This window comes from Charadrius vociferus, unplaced genomic scaffold (genome assembly GCF_000708025.1).
Source record: "Charadrius vociferus isolate BGI_N301 unplaced genomic scaffold, ASM70802v2 scaffold257, whole genome shotgun sequence".
NCBI classification, from domain to species: Eukaryota; Metazoa; Chordata; class Aves; order Charadriiformes; family Charadriidae; genus Charadrius; species Charadrius vociferus.
The window spans coordinates 547761-571559 of record NW_009649473.1 but is presented as its reverse complement, the minus strand read 5'-3'; the positions used below and the strand labels follow the sequence as shown (position 1 = coordinate 571559).

The 23799-nt window shown below is 49.5% G+C and overlaps 2 protein-coding genes across 2 annotated transcripts in view; one reads left to right on the top strand and one right to left on the bottom strand.

Moving 5' to 3' along the window:
• ABTB1 (ankyrin repeat and BTB (POZ) domain containing 1) overlaps positions 1 to 9496 on the top strand; it is a 26320-nt gene extending 16824 nt beyond the window's left edge. Inside the window, exons 9-12 of the mRNA XM_009889884.1 lie at positions 3300 to 3398; positions 4005 to 4172; positions 7156 to 7356; positions 9178 to 9496. Of these exons, the coding sequence (XP_009888186.1) occupies positions 3300 to 3398; positions 4005 to 4172; positions 7156 to 7356; positions 9178 to 9384 (675 nt within the window). The 3' untranslated portion in view covers positions 9385 to 9496. The remainder of the gene's footprint in view (positions 1 to 3299; positions 3399 to 4004; positions 4173 to 7155; positions 7357 to 9177) is intronic.
• Positions 9497 to 22637: 13141 nt separating this feature from the next.
• MGLL (monoglyceride lipase) overlaps positions 22638 to 23799 on the bottom strand; it is a 62826-nt gene continuing 61664 nt past the window's right edge. Inside the window, exons 7-8 of the mRNA XM_009889852.1 lie at positions 23723 to 23799; positions 22638 to 22763 (exon numbers count right to left, since the gene is read on the bottom strand). The exon at positions 23723 to 23799 is cut by the window's right edge and continues 154 nt beyond it. Of these exons, the coding sequence (XP_009888154.1) occupies positions 22638 to 22763; positions 23723 to 23799 (203 nt within the window). The remainder of the gene's footprint in view (positions 22764 to 23722) is intronic.

The window sequence follows — 23799 nt, the reverse complement described above, 5'->3', positions numbered from 1 at the left end:
CTTGAAATCCTTTTCTCTTTTGGTGTTTGTTTTTAAAAGTGTGGTTGTTGTCTCTATTTTGTTTTAAACTAGTAATGGCCAGAATTTTTCTGACCACAACAGCTGCTTCTTGGTTTGTTGCAATAACATTTAGCAGTGACAGATTTAAGTAAAATACCATCAAAAGCCAGGCAACTGTCAAAAAACATGTGGCTTTCCACTGTCTGTTTTCCTAGCTTTTCATTTCAAGTCTGCCAGGTGACATCTGAGTTAGAGACTCCGGGGAACTCCAGGGCTTCCAGTCTATGAGACTGTAGGCACAGTTTTTCATTACTTTTTAACTGAAATCTTATTTTCCAAACCCAGATGAAATCTGACATAAAAGGATCAGAGTTTGCCATGAAATAAATAATGTTCTCTCCATCTGTATTGACATTTGGTGTGGCTGCAAAAAAATGTGACCATTTGTCACTTTTGGGCTAAAGCTAAATCTTGTGGTGTGTAGAAAGAACAGTTGGACACAAGTGGACAGGTTCCATCTTGTCTGGCTCCGCAGCTGTGTAGCGTGGTTGTCCATGGCAGTTATTCCTGTGCTTTGCTTTGCCCATTTGGCAGTGGCAGGTTAACTGTGCTATTTACAACATGCTTCCAGGTTTGTTTTTTTTCTTTATCCAGTCCGCTTGCATCTGGTTATGGGCTGGTAATCTTCTCTTGAATCACTCACCCCTGTATTTTGTCTTGTAATTTATTTACAGTGTTCTTTCTGAGATAATCTGGCCAAGGTACAAATTGCTGCCACTGATTTGTTTTATATGTTTTTTGCCTCCAGCAACCTTTCTATGTAAGCGCTAAAAGCAAATTCATAGCAGCAAAGACTTGGTCCTCCACGTGTGGCGGCTGCAAGGTCCTGTGAATGTTCAAAGCAGTCTTATGCTATAGAGGTGCTGAGAATATTTCTGTTTGGTGAATAAGTGTGTGCACCTTGTCGGCTAGACTATTTTGTGCTTCCTGGACAACATACTTTACTTCGGCAGCTGTGCTTTGCCTGGGCAGGGCGGTATGCTAAAGAGGTTGCCTGAATTGGGGAGGGTGGGAGGAATAAGCCTGGTTTTTGCAGAGAGACCCTGAAAGGGAGGTGAAATTCCTCAAGCGTGATGAGGGAGAAGAGTAGAAGCAGTAGAGACTTAAAAGGGAAATAAAATGGAAAATTCTGCAAATCCACTTCTTGCTGAATAGGAGAGACAAAGGCATGCACCTGCTTTTGTAGTAGGAATTGGAAATGACCTTGTAAATGTGAGCATCAGAGCAGGGACCAGGCAGGGCTAGAAGCAGCAAATTGAGCCCAGAGGAGTTTGTAATTCAGGAGACAAACTGTGAGACAAACAAAACTCCCGTGTCATTCCAGAGGGATGGATTCCTTTTAAAGATTTACGTTTGGACAATGAAAGGGGAGCCAAGAAGGGATGCGCGTAGGAGATGCAGAGTTTATATCTCAATTAAAGGGCTTGTGCTACAGAGACTGGAGTCTTATCAAAGCCTGTTTCTAGGTTTGCTTTACCTGTAATGTCCCTGCAAACTTGCAGTCTTGAAAGTCACGTCAGAATTCCTAGGAGAGGACATGGAAGCTGCGTCCATAGGGTGGGAAGAGCAGCAAGGCAGAGTGGGCAGTTGGATTTGTAATGGGGTAGTAGCATTTGTAATGGGGTGCCACAGAGAGCGTGGCTGCAGATCCCAGACTGCCATTTATTCATTGCCTTGTGATGTGAGACACGGACGACAGCAAAATAGCAGCCTGGGACAGTCTGATCTCCTCTTCAGTGCTGGAGGTGCCCTTTCTGTTACAGCTGTATGAGAAACAGGTAACAGATCAGGTGGGGAGTGTTCCTTGAATTGCTGCATCGCTTCTGGGAGAGGAGTTCCCTGATGGGGAAGGACTCACAGGGGAGAGGTGCTACGGAGAGGCAGCATTACTGTGACAACCGTGCATGCAATTTGAACGTCACGGGGTTTACGCTCCTGTGATTAGGAACCAGAAGCTGCCAAATGTTGCTGTGGGCAGAGAAGGAGCCTGGTGAATATTGCCATGTTCATTGGTGGTACGCGCTTTTGCCAGTTTGGTGCCTTGCCACATCCTAGAACCTGTTTTGTGAGAGAAACCCCACTGCATGTGAACAGAGCTTGGCACAGAGCCCCAACCCAGTGTATTGCGGGTTGTGTCTTTCTTCGGTTTGGGAAAGAGGAGTCATCTTGCTCCTCAGTAATGGTGAAAGTTGCTTTCAGTTAGGATGGAGGGAGGCGAGTTGGGAATGGTGCTTACGTAGTCTGCGATTGGGGAAACTGATCTGTAGGTGACCCTGCTCTGGCAGGGGGGTTGGACTAGATGATCTCCAGAGGTCCCTTCCAACCCTGACCATTCTGTGATTCTGTGATCTTCATGGTCAGCCCAGGGTTTTCCCAGGTGCAAACCTGGGCTGTAACTTTCCTGGGTGAGAGACGGCAAGTAGTAATAAACTCCTTAGCTCAGGGGCATGTGTTTGGAAAGCAAGAACCAGGGGACACTTTTGTTTCCGGAGATTAATTGTCGTGGTTAACCCTTGTGAATATAAATTTTTTTTTAATTTTTTTTTTTTTTACAATTCAGTTACCCTGAGTATAGAAGTAGGTGAAAGTGAAAATATTTGGAAGTGTCACTTTAAAATAACATAAGGCCAACAGATAGTTTTTTTGGTGTGTGCTGTCTTTGTTGGCATGTGGGACTGGGAGGAGGTGTGTTGGTGTTAAAATAATTCACTAGAGTATTAATACTGCAACAACACTATCTTTGGCTGCAAATCAAATGAGAAATTTAGAATGTGCTTTAGAAATGTTGGATTATTCAAGTGAGGCAGTAATTGCAGCCAAACCACTTCAAACTGGTGTATACATCTATGTAATCTACATGTTGCTACATCTGCCTGTACATCTACACAGTAAAGGGCTAGTCTGAAGCTCTGGTATGCTTATGGTACCCACTACAGGAAGTAAACTTCATCTCCACTTTATCTGCCTCGTTGGGTGGAACAGAAATGTTTTCCAGAGGTGTATGGAGTGTCAGGGAGTTTCCATGGATAAGGGAGGCAGCTGTATCTTGTACCAGGAATATCTCCATCGGAAGTGCAAGGGCTTCAGTTCCTCACATTGAAATCTGTGTGCCTCTTTGGTGCTCTGTCCTGTGCTGATGGATGGTTGCTTCTGGGAACACCAAGAAGTCCAAACTTGGAACCCTGAGCGTGTTTAAAGCATGAATATTAAAGGTAGGGTTTTCTGGTTTCTCTTCCTAGGTTGGTTTCGGGGAGTTGCCATTTGACAGCACTGACAACTTTAACAGTTGTCCCGACGTGTGTTTCCGGGTGGCAGATTACAACTTTTTGTGCCATAAGGTATGTTCTTGTGGTATACTTAATTCTCCTTCCGTTTTGCTGTGATACACTCTACCTGTGTCTCCTGCTCATCAGTGCTGGATACACTCTGCAGAAGCAGCATTGCCTCATCAGCTGGAAAACCAAAAGTCGTATTGCAGCTGGAAACTATATTTAAAGCATTTAACAAAACAGCAAACCCTGCCTTTCTTGCAGAGGTGAGGAGATAAATTTATGGATTCAGCTAAGCATTCACGGCTGCAAAATCTCCTACTGTTGGCTTGTGAGTTCATTGTCTGGAGAGGGGAATGTGTGAGCTGCAAGTGAACAGCAGTAAGAATGGATTTTGACATCCAACCCCAACTCAAACTCCTGCCCTAATACCATGCTACTTTCCAATCTCTTAAGTTTACAAATTATTTTTTTTTTGGTTCTGAGGGTAGGCATGGATAGAAATAAGGTATGGAAAAATTGTTGGAGATCCAGATTCAAAATACAGGGAGAATCAGAGTTACAGAGTCTGAACTTCCAAAATATCTTAAGCTGCTCTGACAGCTGGTTGGTAGTGCTGTTTGGTTTGGTTCAGTAAGAAAGGTGCTAGTGTTTTGGTCTTTCTTCCTTCTCCAGGCATTTTTCTGTGGTCGCAGTGATTATTTCAAAGCCCTTCTTGAAGACCATTTCAGTGAGAGTGAGGAGCTGCAGACACAGCCCAGCATCCCTGTGGTGACTCTCCACAACATCTCAGAAGACATCTTCATCCGAGTCCTCTACTACATCTACAGTGATGATACAGAGGTGAGGCCAGTGGTGGAGCCTTTCCTCCTGTGCTGGTTAATTCTGGAGGTGTTCACAGCGGTGTTTTCTTAGAGCATCTGGAGGCGTGTGTGTAGTTTCTTAAATCCCACTGCCTCACTCTGCTACCTCACTTCTGTCTCCAGAACTGACATACTGGGACTTGCTGTTAGCCAGGCAGGGATCTAGTTTATGTGCCTGGCATTTGGGAAGCAAATCCCTAGTCTTTCATCCCATAACAGGAATTAGGTTGCACGTTGTATGTTGGCGTGATAAATGCAGGGTGTTGCAGATTTCCCTGGGCTCTGTGGAAGGATAAGGTGAGCAGCTGCCAGTAGATGGCAGATTGAACATATTTGGAGATGTGGAAAGGTTGAGAGATTGGGCTTGTTTACTCTTGGCATCATAGCCCGCTTTTCCATTTGTAGCAAGTCATTATTTCCACTGTTATTTATTGCTGGGATGGGCAAAGGTTCCACTGGGAGACCAACGCCTTGCTGTGCTCGGTATTGCAAGCAGTAACAAAATGGCCCTAACCCACCTAGTTTTTCAGCCTAGTGGAAAGTGCAGCCAAATATCAGCATTTGAGCAGCTTCCTGCTTTGGTTTTGTGCAAATGCGTTCGGCAGGTCTAGCTACAAGATGCCAGGACACATTCTGGCGGTAGGGCAGTGATCAGAGACACTGCCGCACCTGCCAGCCTCACTTCTCCCACGCAGTATTTGTGCTCTGGGTTAGGTGCTGCATACAGAGAGTGCACGCAGCTGTGACCTTGTTTCTGCTGATCTGTTCACCTCCGGGTAGCAGCAGGGACTGTGCGGTAGGGAGAACTGTATTTAGCAGGCAGCAAGGGCAGGATTGCCATTGGTATACTGGAGAGCAGATGCTTCACTTGCCTGCGCTTTTCCCTCAGCTACGGACTGAAAGGGCAGGCAGAGAGGGAAAGAAGCATGTTGGGTTTGTGAAGACCCTCCTGACCTTGTGACTGCACTGCAACGTGACCCTTTTCCCTTGTGCCTCTCCAGTCTGCCTCCCCTCCAGGGAGCCATCCCTTTCCAAGGGGTGCCTCAGCTGCCCTGTCAGGACTTGGAGCAGGAGGGCAGACCGACAACGATGTGTAGGAGTTGAAAGGGTCTTGCTCATATTTTTTCTATGCAGAAACTAGCTTGGATTTCAAACTGAGCAGCCAAGATCTGAGCTTCTGCTGGGAGTTCATCCATTGTGAAAAACTGCTAGGAAAAATGATCAGGAAAACAGGAATATACCTCAAGTTCCACACTTATATGTGGAGTGTTCTCCCTGCCCTGGGTTTCTCCAGTCAAGTGTCTTCTGCACTCTGAATTCCACGTCTGTTTTTCCAAAGGATTTATGTCTCTCTGCCATGTAGTAGTGACAGTGCTTGCAGTTGGAGGGAAGAGTATGTGCAGAGGACAGAAAGGGATCCAGGCAGAAAGAGGAGTTGCTGATCAGAGTTTTCGTGTGAGCTCAAGGGGAGCTTTTGGAGGAACGTTTGCTAGGTTTGTACCTGATCAGGCGTTTGGGAGCTGCTGCCATCAATAGTATTGACTTGGACGCCTCCAACTCATGAAGTTCTTGGAGCTTATGAAAGGACAAAGCAGTACTTGATTAATAACCCCAAGAGCTTTGTTACACCACTGTGGCACTATAGCATTCGTGGCATGCCTCTAACACATCTCGCATCCTTCTGCACAGCTGTTGCAGGGTGTTATACAGCTGAGACATTTGCTGTGAGTAGTCTCTCCAAACACTGGTGTCAACAGCTGTAGAGCAAGAAATAATCAGCCTTTTGCGGTTGTCAGAGTGAGCAACCACATGTGTAGATGTGGACAGCAGTGGTTTTGCTGCTGACCAGTTATCAGGGCAGTGGACCACACTGCTCCAGAGTTACCATTCCTCAGTCTAGACCAGTGTGCCTTGATGTCTAGATGCAAGTGATCTCGCCTCCTCCACAGCCAGGGTATGCTGCATCCTGCATATTCACTGTTAAAACGGATGTGGGTAACTGCGCTCTTTGCACTTCGCGTTAACAGGAACAGAACAGTGCAGAGAGAGGCTCCAGTTCCAGGTTAGTGACGCAGATGGCTTACTAAAATAGGATTTGCCCAGCCAGGGAGAAGAGACTGAGTGAAGCTGGAGGTGGTGTCTCCAACATTATCTACAGCATTTTTTATCCTCAGATCACTTGCGAGGAACAAAAGTACCCAAGAGGGAAATGGGATAGTGGTTCTTTAGCTCAAGAGCCTGAAAATGTTAAAGGCCATTCACAACAATATAAGCTTGAACATCTGGTGCATGAATTTAGTTCAGTTTGAATGCCTGATAAGGCTCCAGTAGTATTTGATGTGCAGTCTGTTCCTTATCTAGTGGGCTCTCACCTACAGTTTGTTTGGAGTGCAATTTTCTGTCCTTGGATGTGTCCCTGTGCCAGGGAGGCTGTGCTGGCTGGGTTTGTAGAGCCACTTTGAGGAAGAAACTGAAGAGAATTTTGCACATTTTTCACAAAATGCGAGTCCAGCAGTACAAAGTGGGAGGAAGAGTCCTAGTGGGGACAAGGTGCTCTGTTCTGCCATTTGTCTCTTTGAAGGGCTTTCAGTACTTCTGGTAAAAGCTACCTCCTTCCGCTGCCACATCAAACATTTCTTAGCAGCCAGCTTTCAGCTGCACTTCAGTTCTTCAGCATTGCTTTGTGCTTAGCTAGAGGGCTTGCTGCAGCATGGCAAACCTCTTGCTTTGTGCTGAGCAAGCTGCCTCTGCAGCATTTTAAACTCCTCTGTGGTAACTGGGTGGAAGACCTAGCCCTGAAAGCTTGAGCTCCTGTCTCCCGGTAGTACTGTTAACACTTGTCAGGTAATGGGCCAAACAACGCTTTAGGGAAGCTCTGCTAAAACACAAGAGAAGGCGTCAGTTTGCCAGAGACAAGTGAAGTGGGTAGGACTGGACTGTAATTCTTCTCTTTCCATTGCCAGCTGTCCCCAGAAAATGCCTATGACGTGCTGTGCGTGGCAGACATGTACCTCCTGCCTGGGCTCAAGCGCCTTTGTGGCAGGACCTTGGCTCAGATCCTTGATGAAGACAACATTGTCAGCATCTGGAGGATCGCAAAGCTGTTCCAGCTGACCCGCCTGGAGGACCAGTGCACGGAGTACATGGCAAAGATCATCGAGAAGGTAGCGGAAACACTGTACTTACCACATCTGCCCATAAATCTAACTGCACAGTGAACCATAGATAAAACAGGTTTAATGATTGTACTCTAGTCTGTTGTAAATGGTTGCCCCCTCTTGTTTAATGTGCTTCCTGAAAATGGGCAGCGGTTAAGTAGCAAAGCACGTGGTGAGTTAGGACAGAGGATGAGGAGTGTGGCAGTACCTGATGTCACTGCAGTAAGACAGATACTGATGGTTATCCAGCACATCCCTGTGGACTGTGGGGTGAAAAACCTGCCCAGAAAGCTCTTCAAGTGCCACGGGCAGGTAACTTTTACTGAGCTTTCAGCCACTGTGCCCACAGCAACAATGGTGTTTCCTGAATGTACCAGCTGCAGCCTGGAGAACCCAACAGAGTGTGCAGGGGAGCTCTGTGCAGGAAATGTTTTTTGGTATTTGCTGAAGGGAATTCTTCCTGGTATAGTGCTATAGAAAAGAGTAATCAGTGTGATCTCTACTGTCCTCCAGGATGACAAATCTAACAGTAGGGGTTTCCACTGGGGAAATTTGACTGCTGAACAGCCAGAAGTAATGAATCTAGCACTGAAGTTCTCTTCATGAGGCTCCATTTAAGTGTAATCCTGAGCGATTATAACTTGAAGTTTCAGAACTTGTGGAGGAAGTTGCCATACAGAAGGATAGATGTGAATCTATGGGGTGTTTTTATCCTGAGACGGATCTTTATAAATGGCTCTTGCAGTTCACATGGCAATGTAATATTTTCACCTGCAGCTTGAAAGGTGTGAAATTCTTTTTGGCATGTGAAAATAGCAAAGGAAATTACTCTGGGGCTCTTATATTGTTCACTGTATAGCTTGGGGATGACAGATGCATTGGTATGCGCCCGGACTCTGGCTTCTGAAAAGGGGATTTGGTTTGAAAGCTGAATGAATATCCCAAGTAGTAACCGGGCAAGGTAGGGCTTTGCATTCCCCTTCTGTAGCCTGAGGAGGAGTCCTTGGACCCAGCATTGGCAATGTGCCTTCCTAAGGGTGTTGGAACAAGTGGAGCCACCCCAGCTGTTCAAACATCAGCAGCTGCCAGCATCTTGGGAAGATGCACTGATGATGGCAACAGGGAGAGATTTTGGCAGTGTGTGTAGCATAGAGCAGGGCTCAGCAACCTGCTGTGCCCAGGCACAGTTTGGTAGCGTAGACAGACGGAAGCTGCCTCTCGGCCTTCAGCACACCGCATGTTCCTGGGGAACTTGATGCAAAATCATTCATGAGTGACCTGATTCTGTCAGGGTGGACGCAGAACAGAGCAGCTGCCTTGCTGCGATCTGCCGGTCGGCTGTTTGTGGTAGGGCTGAGAGCCGTGGTGGGAATAGAGTAATCTGTGGCTCCTGGTTCTGAACTGGGCACAAGCACCCGCTGTCTTGCCTGTTGTGAGACATTTCCCAAAACTGTCTGGCAGCGACTCCTGGTTCCTGCTGGGGAGCCTTTCTGGAGGGAATATTGTGTATATTCATATGCTCTGATACCACAACTATGGATGCTTAGTTGGTGGGTATTACAGTGCACTCACTGTTTGAGGTGCAGGTTGCTCATCGTTGTGACCATTTATTGTTGGAGTATTACTGGCTCCTTAGGATGAATGGTAGAGGGCATCTCCAAGTGGTGTGTGTAGGAGACATAAGACGACTGGGTCTCCATGTGCCCTTAGCATTCCCTTTTCTTCTGTGGGATCCCTCAACAGTGACTGAGCCCATTATCCCAACCCTTTACATCCCTTTACCTGTCATCTTGTCTTCCTAATGGTTCTCTTGTCCACCCCATCCAGCTGGTGGAGTTGGAAGAGTTTGTGGCTGCTGTGAAGGAGAATGCGGAGGCTGTGGAGGAACGGCAGGAGACTGACTCCATTCCTCTGGTTGATGACATCCGCTTCCACATCACCAGCAACGTGCAGACTTACAGTGCCATCGAGGAAGCCAACCAGAAACTTGAAGCTCTGGAAAACCTCCTGGCCAGTATAGGGCTTGAGTGCTGATGTGTGCAAACCCTGCCTGTCATATGCAGCCTGCGTAGCCCCCACTGGGTTGGCTCGGAGCGTAAGAACATCCGAGTCTCTGAATGTCTCTTCCCCATCTTTGTCCTCCTTCCCATCCACTTTCAGGCATGGTTTCTTTTTAATTTATTTATGTCTGGACATTTGTGTGTCTGTTTTGTGTTTGATTTTATTTTGATTTTTTTTTTGTTTCTCCTTTCAGAATTAGCTCCCAAAGCTCAGCCCAAATCAGTAGTTGCTCCCTTGTACAATACGATGTGGGTAGCAGACTGCAAGCTGTTGGGAGTGGTAAGGGAGCTGTTCTGGGGGACTTGGTACTGCCTGGTGTTACAACCCATCCTGTTCTGCTGCCCAACACCACCCTTCTGAAACTGGTTCATGCCAGGATATTTGTTCAGTTGCCACCAGCAGAGGAAGAGTATTGGATTAAACTCTACAAATAAATATAGTAGAAGGGAAGTGGCCACTGTCAGCGTTATAAGATTGGCAAAGGTGGGCAGTGCTTTCCTAACAGGGACACAGGAGTACTTGGCTATGTGGAAGGCACTGTCTTCACCTGCTTATTCTAGTTCTTAGATGAAAAAAAAAAAACAAACCCAAAGTGATTTCCAGGTCTTCCCTAGCTTCTCATTGCTTTGAAGTGCTCAGTATTTAAAAGCTTTACTTTCTGAACAAACATCTTTGGGAGTACAGTAGAGACCAGAGTCCTTCCGTTCTTAGAAAGCAGTAGCTTTCAATGCCTAAAAAAGGGAGAGAACCCCTTTTGTTCCTAACAGGGGAAGGAAACACCTTCTTCTTGGAAACAGCGCTTTTCCTTTTCTTTTTGTCCATTGTGGTAGAGCAAAACAGACTTGCTGGTGGGTCAGGGAAGAGGGGTCACTGGAAAAGGGAAAGGGGCCCCCCTGGAAAAGGGGCCTTTTGGATCTCTTGCATCTTGCAGGGCAGCTGTCCCACTCATCGACCTTCTGGCTTTGCTCAGCCTTGAGCCTCGTAGCTTCATTGTTCTCCAGGAAATTCACTGTTTGTACTAATGTATGTTTTTTGAATCTGTGTTCTGCAGTGGGTCTTGTTATCTCGTGTTGTCTCCATAGACTCCTATGAGGGTGATGATGTTCTTTCTCCTTGGCATGAATCAGCAGGCGATACCCCTGCATAAAGCTTGCCTTGCCAAATAGGCTGCCCTCGGAGCTGTTCATCTCCAGAACGCAGGCGATACCCCTGCATAAAGCTTGCCAAATAGGCTGCCCTTGGAGCTGTTCATCTCCAGAACAGCATGTTATGAGAGTCTTGGGTCTGCAAGGCACAGGCCAGGCATACTTTGCTGTGCTGGGAGTTGGGAGGGAGAAGAGACCTTGTGTGAAGCACACAGGGAATCTTGCACAGGCAGTGGGCTGCCATTACTAACCCATATCGTCATTTTGGTCACTTTGTGAGGCAAGAGCTTACAATAATCCATGTCAGGTGTGCTTTTAGTGTTTGAGGTGGGAATTGGGCATGGATCCCCCACAGCTTCAGGGTGGTGTTTTCTGTAATGGTAGTGGTACTTCACATGGATAAGGAAAGGGTTTGGAGACCCAGTGTTTAGCAGTGACTTGCTACAGGTCTGGATGTACTGGGAAGATGGGTTTCTCTTCTTTGCTGATCTCACCAGGTAAGAAACTGATGCTCCCGCACCCTGTGAGAGCTGCAGCCTTACTGCCCCTGGGTAGAGTGGCTGCCTGTTTCTGGCATGCGTTGAAGCTGTTTGCACGTACCTGGGCAGGCTTTGAGCACCGCTTGTGCTAGGCAGGCTGGGTTTAGTTGCAGTGAGGAGGGGGCACTGGGGGTTGGCCGCCATACTCGAGGGAAGCTGGACTTTGGCAAAATCACGTCAGGATTGAGTTGCACTTAACAGAAGCTGGGGATGGAGCTGGTGGGGCAGGAATGAGGTGCATTGACTTAACTGGACCCCAGATGCCTGTGCACTTTGTTGTCTGTGTTTAACAGGTTTCTGTTGCAGAACAAGTCTCTTTGGGGCAGCGGATTGTGGCAGCAGTGCTATTCAAGCATGGTGTGCTTCAATCCTTCTGTTTCAAAGTGCTTGTGAGGAAGTGCAAGGAGTTCTTGTAGTTTGTTTTCTCGGTCATAGCAGGGTGAGGAAAGAGGCTGTGTCCCTGCAGGGATGTGTTGCTGTATGGAAGCAGGGAGCAGCAGGTGTGTGCTTCTGTTTGGGGTGGTGACATGGAGAGGAGCTGTGTGTGTGTTGTGTGATTTGTGGAATGTACCTCCGTGTCCGTCTCTTAAGTTCGGTGTGGCTTTGACAGGACCACCAAAGAACCCAGTACAGCTTGAACTGATAAAGGTGTCTCAGTGGACTTGAGGAGGGGAAGAGCCATTGAGAAAGCTTTAATAGGAAGCCCCATATGTTTTGGAGAAAGAAGGGTGAAAGCAGAACTGCCTGTTTTCTTGCTCAGTGGAGAGTCAGGCTCATGAAAGCCTGCTACAGAAACAACCGACAGCTTAACCTGGCTGATTCGGTTCCCTTGCGTTTCTCTTCCCTATATGGCTGAAGATGATACTGAACATAGAAGCAGGATGTTTAGTTTATCACATCCCCTCTGCTCCTCCTGCATAAATTCCGCATCTGACATCTCAGTAGTCAGCTTTCTGCTGCAGTGGTTGTGACAGCCCTGCGTAAGGCTTGCACGGGGCCACCGGAGAAGAGAACGTGGCCTTTGCCTTCTGCTTGTACTGAACGAGATGCAGAAACAGGATTACTGAGGAATGTGCTAATGCTTTTCTCTGCAGATGCCTCAGCTGCTAAAGCAAAACGGACACTGGTAGTGGGCAAAGCAGGAGGCAGGCAGAGGAGGGGCAGCGGTGCTGGGAAGCGTTCTCCATACGGCTGCTCTCGCGTAATTCCATTCCTGCGTCCTTAAGTGTGGAGCAAGTGAGGCTGCAGTTGTACACGTGGGAGGAAAGGTCAGTGTGGCCTTTTGATCTGCCTCCCCAATAATGCAGTTCCACATGGGCTGCCAAGCAAATGCTTCGTCTGTCTGCGTGCACTTAGTGGTCGCATCTGTGAGCCCTGTCACGTTGCCCAATTACTCGGGGTCCTTTAAACTCCTCCCGCATCCCTTTTGGCAAAATAGGGCTATCAAAAAGCATGTATAAGCAGATGGTCAGCATGCAGGCAAACTCTCCAATTAAGATGAGCCAGGTCAAAACTTAGATTTGAATTCACTTTATTCTTGCTGCAAATAATTTTATCACAAAATAAAAACCTTTTGATTTTTCTTTTGTTGCCAGCGTCCTTTTTGTGTTCTGTTGCCTCTGTCCTTTTTATTTACTACTAGCCACTTGTTGAATTAAGAAGATTGTAAAATTTATCAGAGCAACAATATATTTAAGAAGAAATGTGTAAGCATGTGTGCAGCAATAAAATAGTATATTTCACTATATCTGTTCCTGCTGTGGCCTCTTTGTTACCAACTGACAGCATCAGTGACGCTTTATTTCTGAAAGGACTCGGTGAGCTCCTTCAGCTTATTTTCCCGCACCAGGGCCAGAGGCTGGCTTGGCACCGCCTGGCTTCCAAGCAGTGAGAAAAGTGTGACTCTGCTCTCCTCCCTTGATGACCCGTTTGTACAGCCCTGCCAGAACATGGGGGTAAAGCACTGGCTTGTTTTTACTGGCTTCTGGGATTATTCTGTTTCATTAGCGGCACTGTGGCAGAGGCTTGGGCAGTGCGGTGGTGGTGGAGGGTGATGCTTACCTCGGAAGGTTGCTCTGGGTAGCCCCCAGCAAGTAAGTTGTCCCCCATCTCTTCTTGTCACCCTGTGCCTCTGTCATTGCTGACTATTCATTAAATCTGAGGCTGGAGATTTCTCAGCCTCTGTGTTTAACTATTCTGACTTGTTCAGTGCCCTGCCTGAAGCATGTGTTTTTAGCAGACTCAAGGTTTTGGAGAAGTGCCTGGGCAGTATTCCTCCTCCTCCTCTCTGAGGACAGAGACACTTATTTTCTCTTTTGCCTTCTTGTATGTCTGCGTGGCTGCAGTAGTTTTGGTGGCAGTAAGCTGAGCTGCCTGTGTGCAGCTCCTGTTGACTTCAGAGCATGACTGGCATTCAGGGAGCGAGGATCCAAGCCTGTCCCCGTGGCTCCGTGTAGGAACGTGCGATTTTCAGGAGAGAGGGGATACTAATAGCATCTGAGTGACTAATGCTGTTGAAAGGAGGGACTGGGCTTTGGAAAAGTTCAAGCACTAATCAGGCTTTTGGGACGCAACAAACAGTGCGTACAAGGAGTCTCATGGTGCTGTGGGAGCCTGGAGTAAAAGATGAGCCTCCTCAAGAGGCTTGAGCTGTTCGTGTTGGTACAGTCATGGTCAAACTGTGGAGATGGCACCTTCCCACGTAACAGCTCGCAGCCGGTGTGTGTTGACAGACTCGTCTGCTCAGGGGTGACACTGAGCTTTTTCTCTCTGTGGCTGTGGGCAGCCTGGCGAAGCCCGTCACAGCCGGGGGAGCTGGATCGTGTCCGCCTGTGCTCGGCTCCCAGGGATGAAGGAACGTAGCTGGGGCTGGTGACGGGAAACACAGCCTTGGCTGCCTTCTCGGCTCACAGGGGGTGGGTGTGCTGGCAGAGCAGGTTTTTGTTTTACCTTCTAAGCTAAAACAGATTTGACATAACAAATTTATTAAGATAAGAGAGTCCGTGCTGGCAAACCATTTGTCAGAGCCTGGGCCTGTTTTGGATAAAGGTGCTGGCTCCACCAGGGGTGCTGCCTGCCTGGAAGAAGTGTGGAGGGAGAGAGGACGGAGAACGCCTTTTCTAGGGTTGCAAATGGTTCCCAGGGTTTTAGGTTGGAAACTGGGGGTGGGTTATTGGCAATAACTAAGGCAGGGTCTGTAGAGAAGGCAGTCTGTTAATTAGGGATCAGCAGCCACATTTGGGTGCAGCTGTGGACATGCAGACTCTTAAGGCCAAAGTCGAGCTACAGGCTTCAAGGTACGTGCGGTCAGCATCTGGGGAAGGGGGCAAGCATGCACATGCCTTTCGCTTTTCCTAGTTGTGGTTAACTTTGTAAGCCTGCAAGTTCAGGGCAAGTTATGAAGGGCATTTCAGGAGACTAAAGAAAGCCTTGGAACAGGATCAGTACCCATGCAAAGAGCTAGCTCTGGTCCCGAGGGTCTGGCTGCTCGGTTCCCAAAATAAGCTCGGAGAAATGAGTGTGAGAGCTTCCCTCTCTCTCCTCCTGTTGCTGTCAGAGCAAGCTCGAGGGGAAAAAGGAGCAGGATTGGAAAGTGAGATCTGCTCGCTCCTGACTGCAGCTCTCTGCCAGTGGGACTGCTTTGCGCCCTGCGCCCTTTGCTGGTACGGCAAAACACGAGGCCGTGGCTTTGGCACGGTGTGTTAGGGAAGAAGGAGGCGAAGGGAGTGCTGTGGCGTGGCCAGATGCCTTGGTTCATGGGCTCGGGGCAGGGTGGGGTTGGTCTTTTTACAGAAATCTGAAATAACTTGTAGCTTTTCCATAGAGGAAACTGAGCTGGTCTGTCTTGCACTGGGATGCCATTAAAACCCCAGTAAGAAAAAATGCCTCCCTCTTTATTCTTTTATCATATCACTTCTCTGTGAGCCGGGGTCATCCCAGTACCTTTTGTACAAGGCTGCGACAGTGATGAACCGTGCCAGGAAGGCTGTGCAGAGACCTGCTCTGGAGGGAAGGCACATAAATGTGTTAGTTTCTGCTCCTTGAGATATGCTTTAGGAGATGAAGGCTGATCTTTCATATCAAGGCTAAGATGACATTATATCTCTCCCTTCTGCTCAGAAGGTTTTATTCTAACACATTCTTGGCACAGCATAGCAGAACCACCAATATTTCTATGAATTTTATTAAGCTTGCTTCCATAACGGGAGCCAGCAATCTGCTCTCTAGAACTCTTCCACCCCCCTCCTGCCTGCATCTAAAGTTGAACTTCTATCCAGGAGTTTTAAAACAAGTTTGTTGGCGGCAAGTTCAATCTCTTTCCCAAAGGCTGTCATTGAGAAGCTGAAAATGCTTCAGGCAAATTGTCCGGAAAGCTTTTTCTGCCGTGTTGCTTCTCTGGTCTGAGTGCCTGTCGGGCACAGCATCGTCAAAGCCACTCAAGGTGCTGGCTCTGGCCGTGCTGCTCCTGGGGTGACCGCTCCTTCCCTTCCCGGGGCTGGGCGAGATGGTGTTTCTTGTTTCCTGATTCTATCTGACCTTTTCCAATCACGTGTGCAATTAAACAACAGTCTTCCAAGTCTGAAAGCCCACGAGGGGAAAGCAATTCTCTTGCTCTGCCGCCTGCAGCACCCGCAGTGCTGACCGCCCTGGCAGGGCAGATCAGGCTTTGCATGCAAAGTTGAGCGTTTGCTGGGCGTCTGGGACTCGCCAGTCACGCAAGTGCCCCCGGGCTGGGTTTTGGTACAGAGCGGCCACAGCATGGGATGTACACCCGCTCCGCACAGGAAGAGAGGACTTGGTGTTGGAAGTGCACGGGGTCAGCCCTGGAAGCTCATCGCCGGCGGGGCTTTTGATACGGATGACACAAGGGCTGCCCTGTGCTGTGGGCACTCGGTGTGTTGCTGTCATTGCAGCACGAGGCTGAGCCTGCGGTCCAGCATGAAGGAAAAAATGATTTTTTTTTTTTTTTTTTTTTTCTGGATGGGGAACCAGAGTTGTTTATTTCCAGCATGTGGCTGTCTCCTGCTCCACGTTCACTCTGTTGGCCTCAGGAGAGCTTTGCTGGTGTTGCCATTGCATGGTTTTTCATCTAAATGAAGGCTCAACTCCGATATGAAGGCTGCTGACCTCGGGAAGGCTGGAAAGCCCCGCTTTTCCTGGGGCTCTGGCTCATGGCAGGATTTACCGTGGTCTGGCAGGGACTGGCTCAGACCCTTCTTAAACCGATGCCGGGAAGGTACCACTTGTCCTTTGCACCCGAGCTGCTGTTGCTGCTTTGCCTCTGCTGTTCTCATCTCTGCGTGTTTTCTTAGAAGACAAGTGTTTTCCATGCTGGACGTCTTGCCCTCCCCTCCGCTCCCCGCTCCAGGCCAAGCAGATTTCTTTGCCAAGTTTCCTCTGTTTAGACATCAGCGCATATCATGCGATCCATCCAAACTCTTAATTGATCTCTTAGGAATTGTTTTCATCTGAATTCCTGGAATGTTTCCAGACACTGAAGAGCTTCCTCCAAAGGGAAGGGAAATTAATCCTGTGTCCCTCCTTCCCGAGGAGCGGCTGTTTGGCTTGCTCCTGTTGGGAGATACGGCCTCTGCACTCTTTGCTCATGGACTGTTTGGTGTAATCAGGCAGTCATTAGGAGAGCCGCAAGAAGGTCAGTGGTAGCTCCGCATCAGCAGCTTCCCCATCAGATGGAGAAAGAGAGCATCCCGGGCTAATAAGCTGGGAGAGCATTGCCCTGGTTCTGTGCACGAAGGGGACTTGTAGTGCTCGTACATGAAGAGAAGAGCAAACAACTGCATAAAAACCCCACTTTGGGGAGCCTGGAGTGAGCAGGAGCAGCAGCAGCAGGGAGTCAGGCTGCCAGCATGGTGTGCGGTGGTGGTGGTCTGTGATGGTGCGATGGCACCTGCACGGCCCCCTCAGCTCCATCCCCTTTCCCTGTGATGGAGATCTCTCCGAGGCTGGGCAGGGATGGCAGCAGCCAGAGAGGTGCGAGTGCCCGCTCGCCCCCACCAGCAGCTCTGGAGTGAATTACACCCCCACTTCTCCCTCCTTCTCTGATGGCCTATAAATCCCACGCTTAACCGTGTGCCAGCAGAAAATGCAACCGAAGCACTGATGGTTTATGGGCTGAGCAGATCTTCTGCATTAAAATTCCCCACCGCTCACTGAAGCTGTAGCATTTGGCTCTTCTCCGGTGCCCGGGCCTGGCCCCGGTGATGGGCTGTGTGGTCCTGGAGGTCTGACGGAGGGACGGTCCCTGCAGCAGCGTGACCAAGCGTAGCACCTCTCGCCTCCTGCCCCCGTGGCGGGCCAGGCTGCCCGGCCCTGCCAGCCTTGTCGGGCCACCGGAGGGGACTCCTTAGGGGTTCACTCCCCCCTGCCTACCATGGCACTGCTCTGGCTCCTGCTTTACCATCACCTGATTCCCACCTCACACCATCCCCGAGAGAAACCGCCAGCTCTGCTTAACACCAGACTGAGCACAAGGTGGGGGGTAAGAAACAGGCAAAAAGCTTCAGGGTTCCTGCAGATTCGCAGGATCAGACTAGAAGGACATGCCAAAAACCGAAAGGCCGCCTACAGCCGCGACAGCTCGCCGGGCACCAGGTGGTGACGCCAGGAAAACTGGCGGCATGAGGGCATGCACCCTCTGTCAGCTCAAATCTGCGGGGAGCTTCATGAGCCACTGAAATACCAGGTAAAAGAGCCGGGCACTTGCGGGTATTCAAGCAAGTCTTGTTACTATCGATGTTTCTGACGGCCACAGTGTGCCCGCTGGCTTGGCAAAAAGCCCCGGCCCCGCTCTCTGTGCCAATGTACACCAAAGTCAACGGCCAGAGCTTCTGACCCGGCGAGCCGGGGTGCGATCGGACGTTCAGCCCGCGCAGAGCCACAGAAAGAGAATATTACTCTCTCGATTTACAAGTGGAGGCATGAGGAGGATGAAATGAGCTGCCCGAGATTGTGGGTTGGGTCTGGGCCTCGCCTTGCCCTGAAGCTTGCGCGGGGGGGGAGGCGGGAGGGGACCCTGCGGCTGGGCTCTGCCCCAGCCCCGCTCTCCGGGCAGGAGCACGGGACACCCTGACAGCACCAGCCCCGGGCTCGGAGGGACCGGGCGCTCACGGCCCCGGGACACTGCCTGGTGGCTGGGAGAGCAGCGAACCCCGAACCCCGCTCCCCAGCCCTCCCTGTGGTCACAGCTGGGGGCAAAAGGTAGGATTTAAGTGGCTGCTGCTCCTGGCCACGGTGCAGATCCTTTCTGTTTGAGCCAGGTCCGGTTCAGGACCACAATAACATTTTAACAGGCTTGTAAAAGTGTAGGAACCGGGTCTCAAAGCAGACTGAGTTTGCCCGTTAGTCCGGGCTCCTCCACCAGCTCCGCACTGCTGTTTCGTCTGGGGTGGGGGAAGCACTTGGGCCAGGGGATTTTTTTATTTATTTTTAAGTTAGCACCTCAGCTACTATTAAAAAAGCAGAAAGGTTTGATTCTGAGGAGAGCAGAGCTGGTTTTCCTTGAGATTACCCAGCCAGCCCGGTTAGGTCAAAGTTAGATGTAAGGACATCTTACACCTGCAGTGCCCAAAGCTAATTTTTTATTGCGCTGCTCTGGGCTATAGCAAATAGTGGCATGGGGCTGTGGATTTCAGGGCTCTTCGCAAAGCTGACCTTGAAGCAGAAAGGAACCCTCAGGCCTCCGTGAGACATGGCTGTCCCCAGACCCCCAGTCTGCAGTGCCTGGGGGGGCTGCAGCCCCCTCTTCCACAAGCTGAAAGGCAATTTAATATCTCTCTGCCTTTCCCTTCTCACCCTCCGGAGGGATGGCAGTCACCAGTGATGCCCTCAAACACACTCACGTTCAGAAAACATAACTTTATTATTAGTTGCAATATACATTGTATTCCTTTAAGAATCCTAAACTTGTATATGGTTTTTCCCACTGAAAATACTTGTGTATGTATATATGTTTTTATATATGTATATATATATAAATGTATTTTATTGAACGGGAACACAACAGAACAAGAGAGACAAGCCCAGAAATTACTTGGAAAAGTAAGTGTGTTCTCAATGGGTTTGTGCTGGCAGTGTGCTAAGGTGAGTGGTATAAAAAGAACAGGCTAAATAGAAAATGCGATGGGTTATGCAGTGGGGAACGGTCTCTCAGTGCTACAGGTGGTGATATGTACAGTAGTTACACGTTGCTATTGCTCAGTCACGACTGCCACCTTATTCTCAAAGGCAGACCGGTCTCTGGTGCTGCTCCACACAGCAACATTCGTAAGGCCGGCTGTGCTCCCTGCAAATGGTACCTGCCATTTGAAAATACAGTTTAATTACATTTCCCTTGGCAGCAGCTCTGCTCATTACTAATCCGGTCAGCGAAGGAAGAATTCCTCTGGGGCACGGGGAAACCTAACTGGGTCAATATAAAGTAGTTTCCAGGCAGGGTTAGGGTTCAGCATCGTCTGTGAGAGCTGAAACGCGTGGGCTGAGCTACAGCTGGTGCAAATCAGCATCTCGGCTGACCTGGGTGGGTTTGCTCCTGGCTCTGGCTCTCCGCACTCATCTCCCCAAAGCCTGCCTGGAGGTGTGGGATGCTGGGCAGGCTGCTGAGCCGTCGGGGCTTTTTTTGGGGGGGTAGGTTTCCTTCTGTTCGTTTCCTCAGAAGATAATTCTTCAGAAAACTAGCTGAGGGTGGTAGTAACCCCTGCTGTGCCCGGGCTTGGGGCTTATTTGGCTTTTTTTGTTGTTCTTTCAACTTTTTGTTTGTTAACCTGATTTTTAAACACAGCTTCGCCAGGCCACACGCCATTGCTGAGCTTTGCTAGACAGAGGGACAAGTCTTCCCCAGATCAAACTAATTGGTTTCCTTTTATTTCTGCTGAGCTGCAGATGTTTCTTGGGTGAAAGGACACATTTTATCAAAGGCACTGACCACGGACCTTCCTCTGCCTGAAGCCGGGTTGGAGGGAGCAGACGGGCTCTGACCTTCCTGCTGGAGGGTCACTTCCCTTCCCCCCCCTTCCCCCCTCCCCCCCCGCAAAGTGCTTGTCAGTTTGGGAAGGGATGTAAAGAATGTGGGCATTGATTTGCTCCTCCTGACTTCCTCGGGAAAAGTGCTTTCAAAACTCCCGTCCTTAAATCATCATCTCACTACTACCCCCGCAATGTCTGTCACCACTGGATCACGCCTACTTGATTCCCCTTCCAGCTGAAGAAGCAGGTGAGGTTTATCACCGCTGTAGTGTTTCTCTTCTTGCTGTCTTTCCCCAGCAGCACCTGACAAGGAGGAATCTTGCTCAGGGAAAAGCAGCTGCGACAAGCCAGGCTGCTGGAAGACACAGAGCAGGCGACCTGTGCATCGCCTCTTTCCCAAAGCAAGTGTCACCAGAGGTTTAGCAGGGGTTTGTGGGAACAGCTGATTGCACTGGAATAACGAATCAAAAGCTGGTGTTGCTGGGAGAATTACTGCTTGTTCCTCTCTTTAGAGGCAAAAAAATACAAGTATGAAAGTGCCTGGACCAGCCTGTATAAAAGAGCTTTCCTGATTTGGGCCCCTTATGGCCCTTACAAGGACGTAACCTGCATCCACACGTCCTTCATCCATCCACGCTGCTGGGACCGAGTGGGATCGAGCCCTGACTCTGACTGTTATTGCACGAAGGTCCCTTTCCTGAATCTTGCCAGAACTGGCTTCAAGAGGAGGAGAGGTGGGTGACCCCCCGTGACTGCCGCAGGCGGGATCCAGCCCTGGGGAGACGTAGCGATGGTTCCTGCTGCTGCCAGGGAAGGCAGTAAGGGGGCTGGCTTGTCACGGGGGGAGATGCCCCACTCTCTTAGTGCAACATTTGCAGGTGTTTTTTTCTTGCAAAACTGGGGGTGGGGGGTGGGGGGTGTTAATCCCCTCCCTTTGGCTACTGCCAAGAAGTATATTCATAATTAGGGCCACCACCCTGGCCGAATTGACCCACACAGCCACACTGTGATTACTGTGCTGCTTTTGCTACTCCATAACTCTACTCTATAACTGGATCTTAAGTCTTTCCTTTAGCCCTGCTGCTACCAGAGACCCAGGCGGCTCTAGGATTTGGCTTGTCTGCACCACTGGACCAGTCCACAAGCTCCTCCATGGCAACTTGTACACCCGTGCCCCAGGACACCCCCAGTGCAGCAGGGTAGGTGTTGGATGGATGATTGCACCCTATACTCTTCAGCTCCCCACATTGCCTAAAGGGGTGAGCTCAGCCCCTCTGCTCGGTGGTCTGCCCCAGAGGTGGCTGTGCTGGTTAGGAGGAGGTTGGGACGAGCTTGGATGGGATCGGTGTTCACGCTGTGGGTCTCCTGCTAAACCGGTGGACCATGAGGACACCCACTGCTAATCCCCACCCACCAGATGCTCTGCGCTTCTCTCTAGCATTATTTTCAGGACATTTTCCAACTGATGAAGGAAAACAACAGACTATGACTGTAAAGTTATGGTGAGAGGACTGGATCCTGGTAGGACAACATTATTCTTTGCCAAGAGAAGGAACAATTAACCCCTTCTTTAGACTCTCCTCCCGTCTCTTCTCCAGATCTCAGCCACCTCTATGTACATCATATATTATATTACTATATTCTCTTATAACTTTGACCTTGCTTTTTCAGTTTCGGTAGCACAAGGGATTAATTCCAAAAGAAAAAAAAAGGGGGGGGGGGGGGGGGGAGGAAGGAAAAAAAGCAGCCCCTAGGAATATTTACAGAATAGTTAATTTTGCGGAGGAGACGGGGTTTGGCATTGGGAAAAGCATGGTTATTGAATGTGCTAAGTGGGTTTGATTCCACATTCCTCCTCTCCCCTCTGGGATCCTGCTCTGATGATGAAAATTAAAGATCTGTTCAACACGCTTTGCCCCAGTGCAAACTCGCAGAGGACCTGCAGGGCGGTGGGGAGGCTCTTTCTGCTCTCCCTGGACCTGGCCTGCTTATAAAGGCAGTATCCGAAGGGGTCTGACCTTGCAAACCAGCCTTTCACCTTCAGGGAGCTGTCAGCTCCGTCCTTAGCCTCTCCTTGTTACCCAGCACCTTCGTTACTGCTCTCCTCTCAAGGACCAGGGCTTTTAAGGTACTGGATGGTGGGGACAGGGAAGGGACTGTATGCACCTGGAATCAAAACCATGAAGTGGAAGATACTGACTTCTTTAACATACCAAAAATTATTGCAGTATAAATACACCCCGGTCACCCCAGCAAAAGCAGAGAAGGGGAAGCGATGGGGGAAGTTTGGTGGGTGAGGGGCATTTCAGTAAAATCACCTGACCTGGAAAGCTCTGACGGCTGTTCCCACAGCCATCAGTTCTTCCCCAGATTAGGGCAATGGCCATTTACATCAGCAAATAACGCCTCACCCTGTGCCTCTCCCCCCACCCTCCCTTACGCTGTGCACGACAAAATATCCCAGGAGTCCCTCCACGTTAGATCTTTTTCAGAGAGACTGCTATTAAGCAAAGCATCGATTCCCAGAAAACCCCAGTAAGTGCTGCAAAACCAGTTGCTCTTAAGTATGGCTGGTTTCCCCAGCTGCTGAGACCTTCTGGCCAATCCATGTCAGTATTTCTGTGAAGACAGAGGTAGAGACCTCGGGCAGCTCTTTGTGGAGGGCATGATAGGCTTCCTCATACACCTGCAACCGGGGAGAGAGCGGAGATTAGCATAGAAAAAAAATAATCCGCATGAACAAAACAGCCTTCAGTCCCCTCTCGTCAACACCCACAGGTCCAACACGTCCTGCCCACACCTTGTCAGGTTTTTTTCCTAGATGCGGCAGGTTACGAAATCAAAGAGATGCCACTGACGGTGCTGGCCCTTTGCGAGCAGGAAGGCATTGGCATTGCAGGTTGACATTTGCGCATTACCCAAGCACCCCGCTGGCCTTTAGGAAGATAATGCATGTCCCAACCCCATGTGTTTCTTGCTGCTTGTCTGACTAAGAAGGAGGAAATACTTATCATGCCCTTGGAGTTTAAAGGACAATGGGGGATGTTCCCATCATGCCTTGTGCAATTTTACTCCTTTTATGCCCAGACTATCCAGTTATTTTTCCAATGACAAAAGCTTTCCCTTGGTCTCCCTGTCTCTCTTTCAGGCTCGTTCATGTGCTAACAATTGGTTAATCAGCTGTGGCTCTCTTGAAATGAGCAGATGTGAAGTGGCTTTTGTTGTGCGGTGCTTCGGAAAGGCCCCTCTGTACCTTTGCGCGCTGGAGCATGAGGTAAGGTTGGTGCTCGCACAGTTGGTGTTGTTCAGAAGAGCTTTTGGGGTCAGCACTTTACCTGCTTATGGGCCTCGCTCTACTTCTATGCCACGTTGCTTCATGCCCAAGAGACCCACTAGGTACACAGCCACCCCTGGGTCAGGTCTTGCCCGCAGCCCGGCTGTAGCTGGTGAAAGGCCACCACACTGTGCCTCGGGAGGGCTACCTCCTGGTGAAAGGGGCTGTGACCTGCTCAGTCTCGCCAACGCATCAGCCCTGCTTTGCCTCCAGCTCTCTGGAGCTCAGCAAGCTCCCTCCCCCTCACAGTCACTCATGCTCAGGCCGACACTGACAGGATAATACCCTAAAAATCAAGAAAGCAAGCTGACCTTGAGCGTTTTGTCCTGACTCTGCACTGTGTCCATCAGTAAATAGGACCCTTTGATATCGCAGAGCTTGTCGGAAG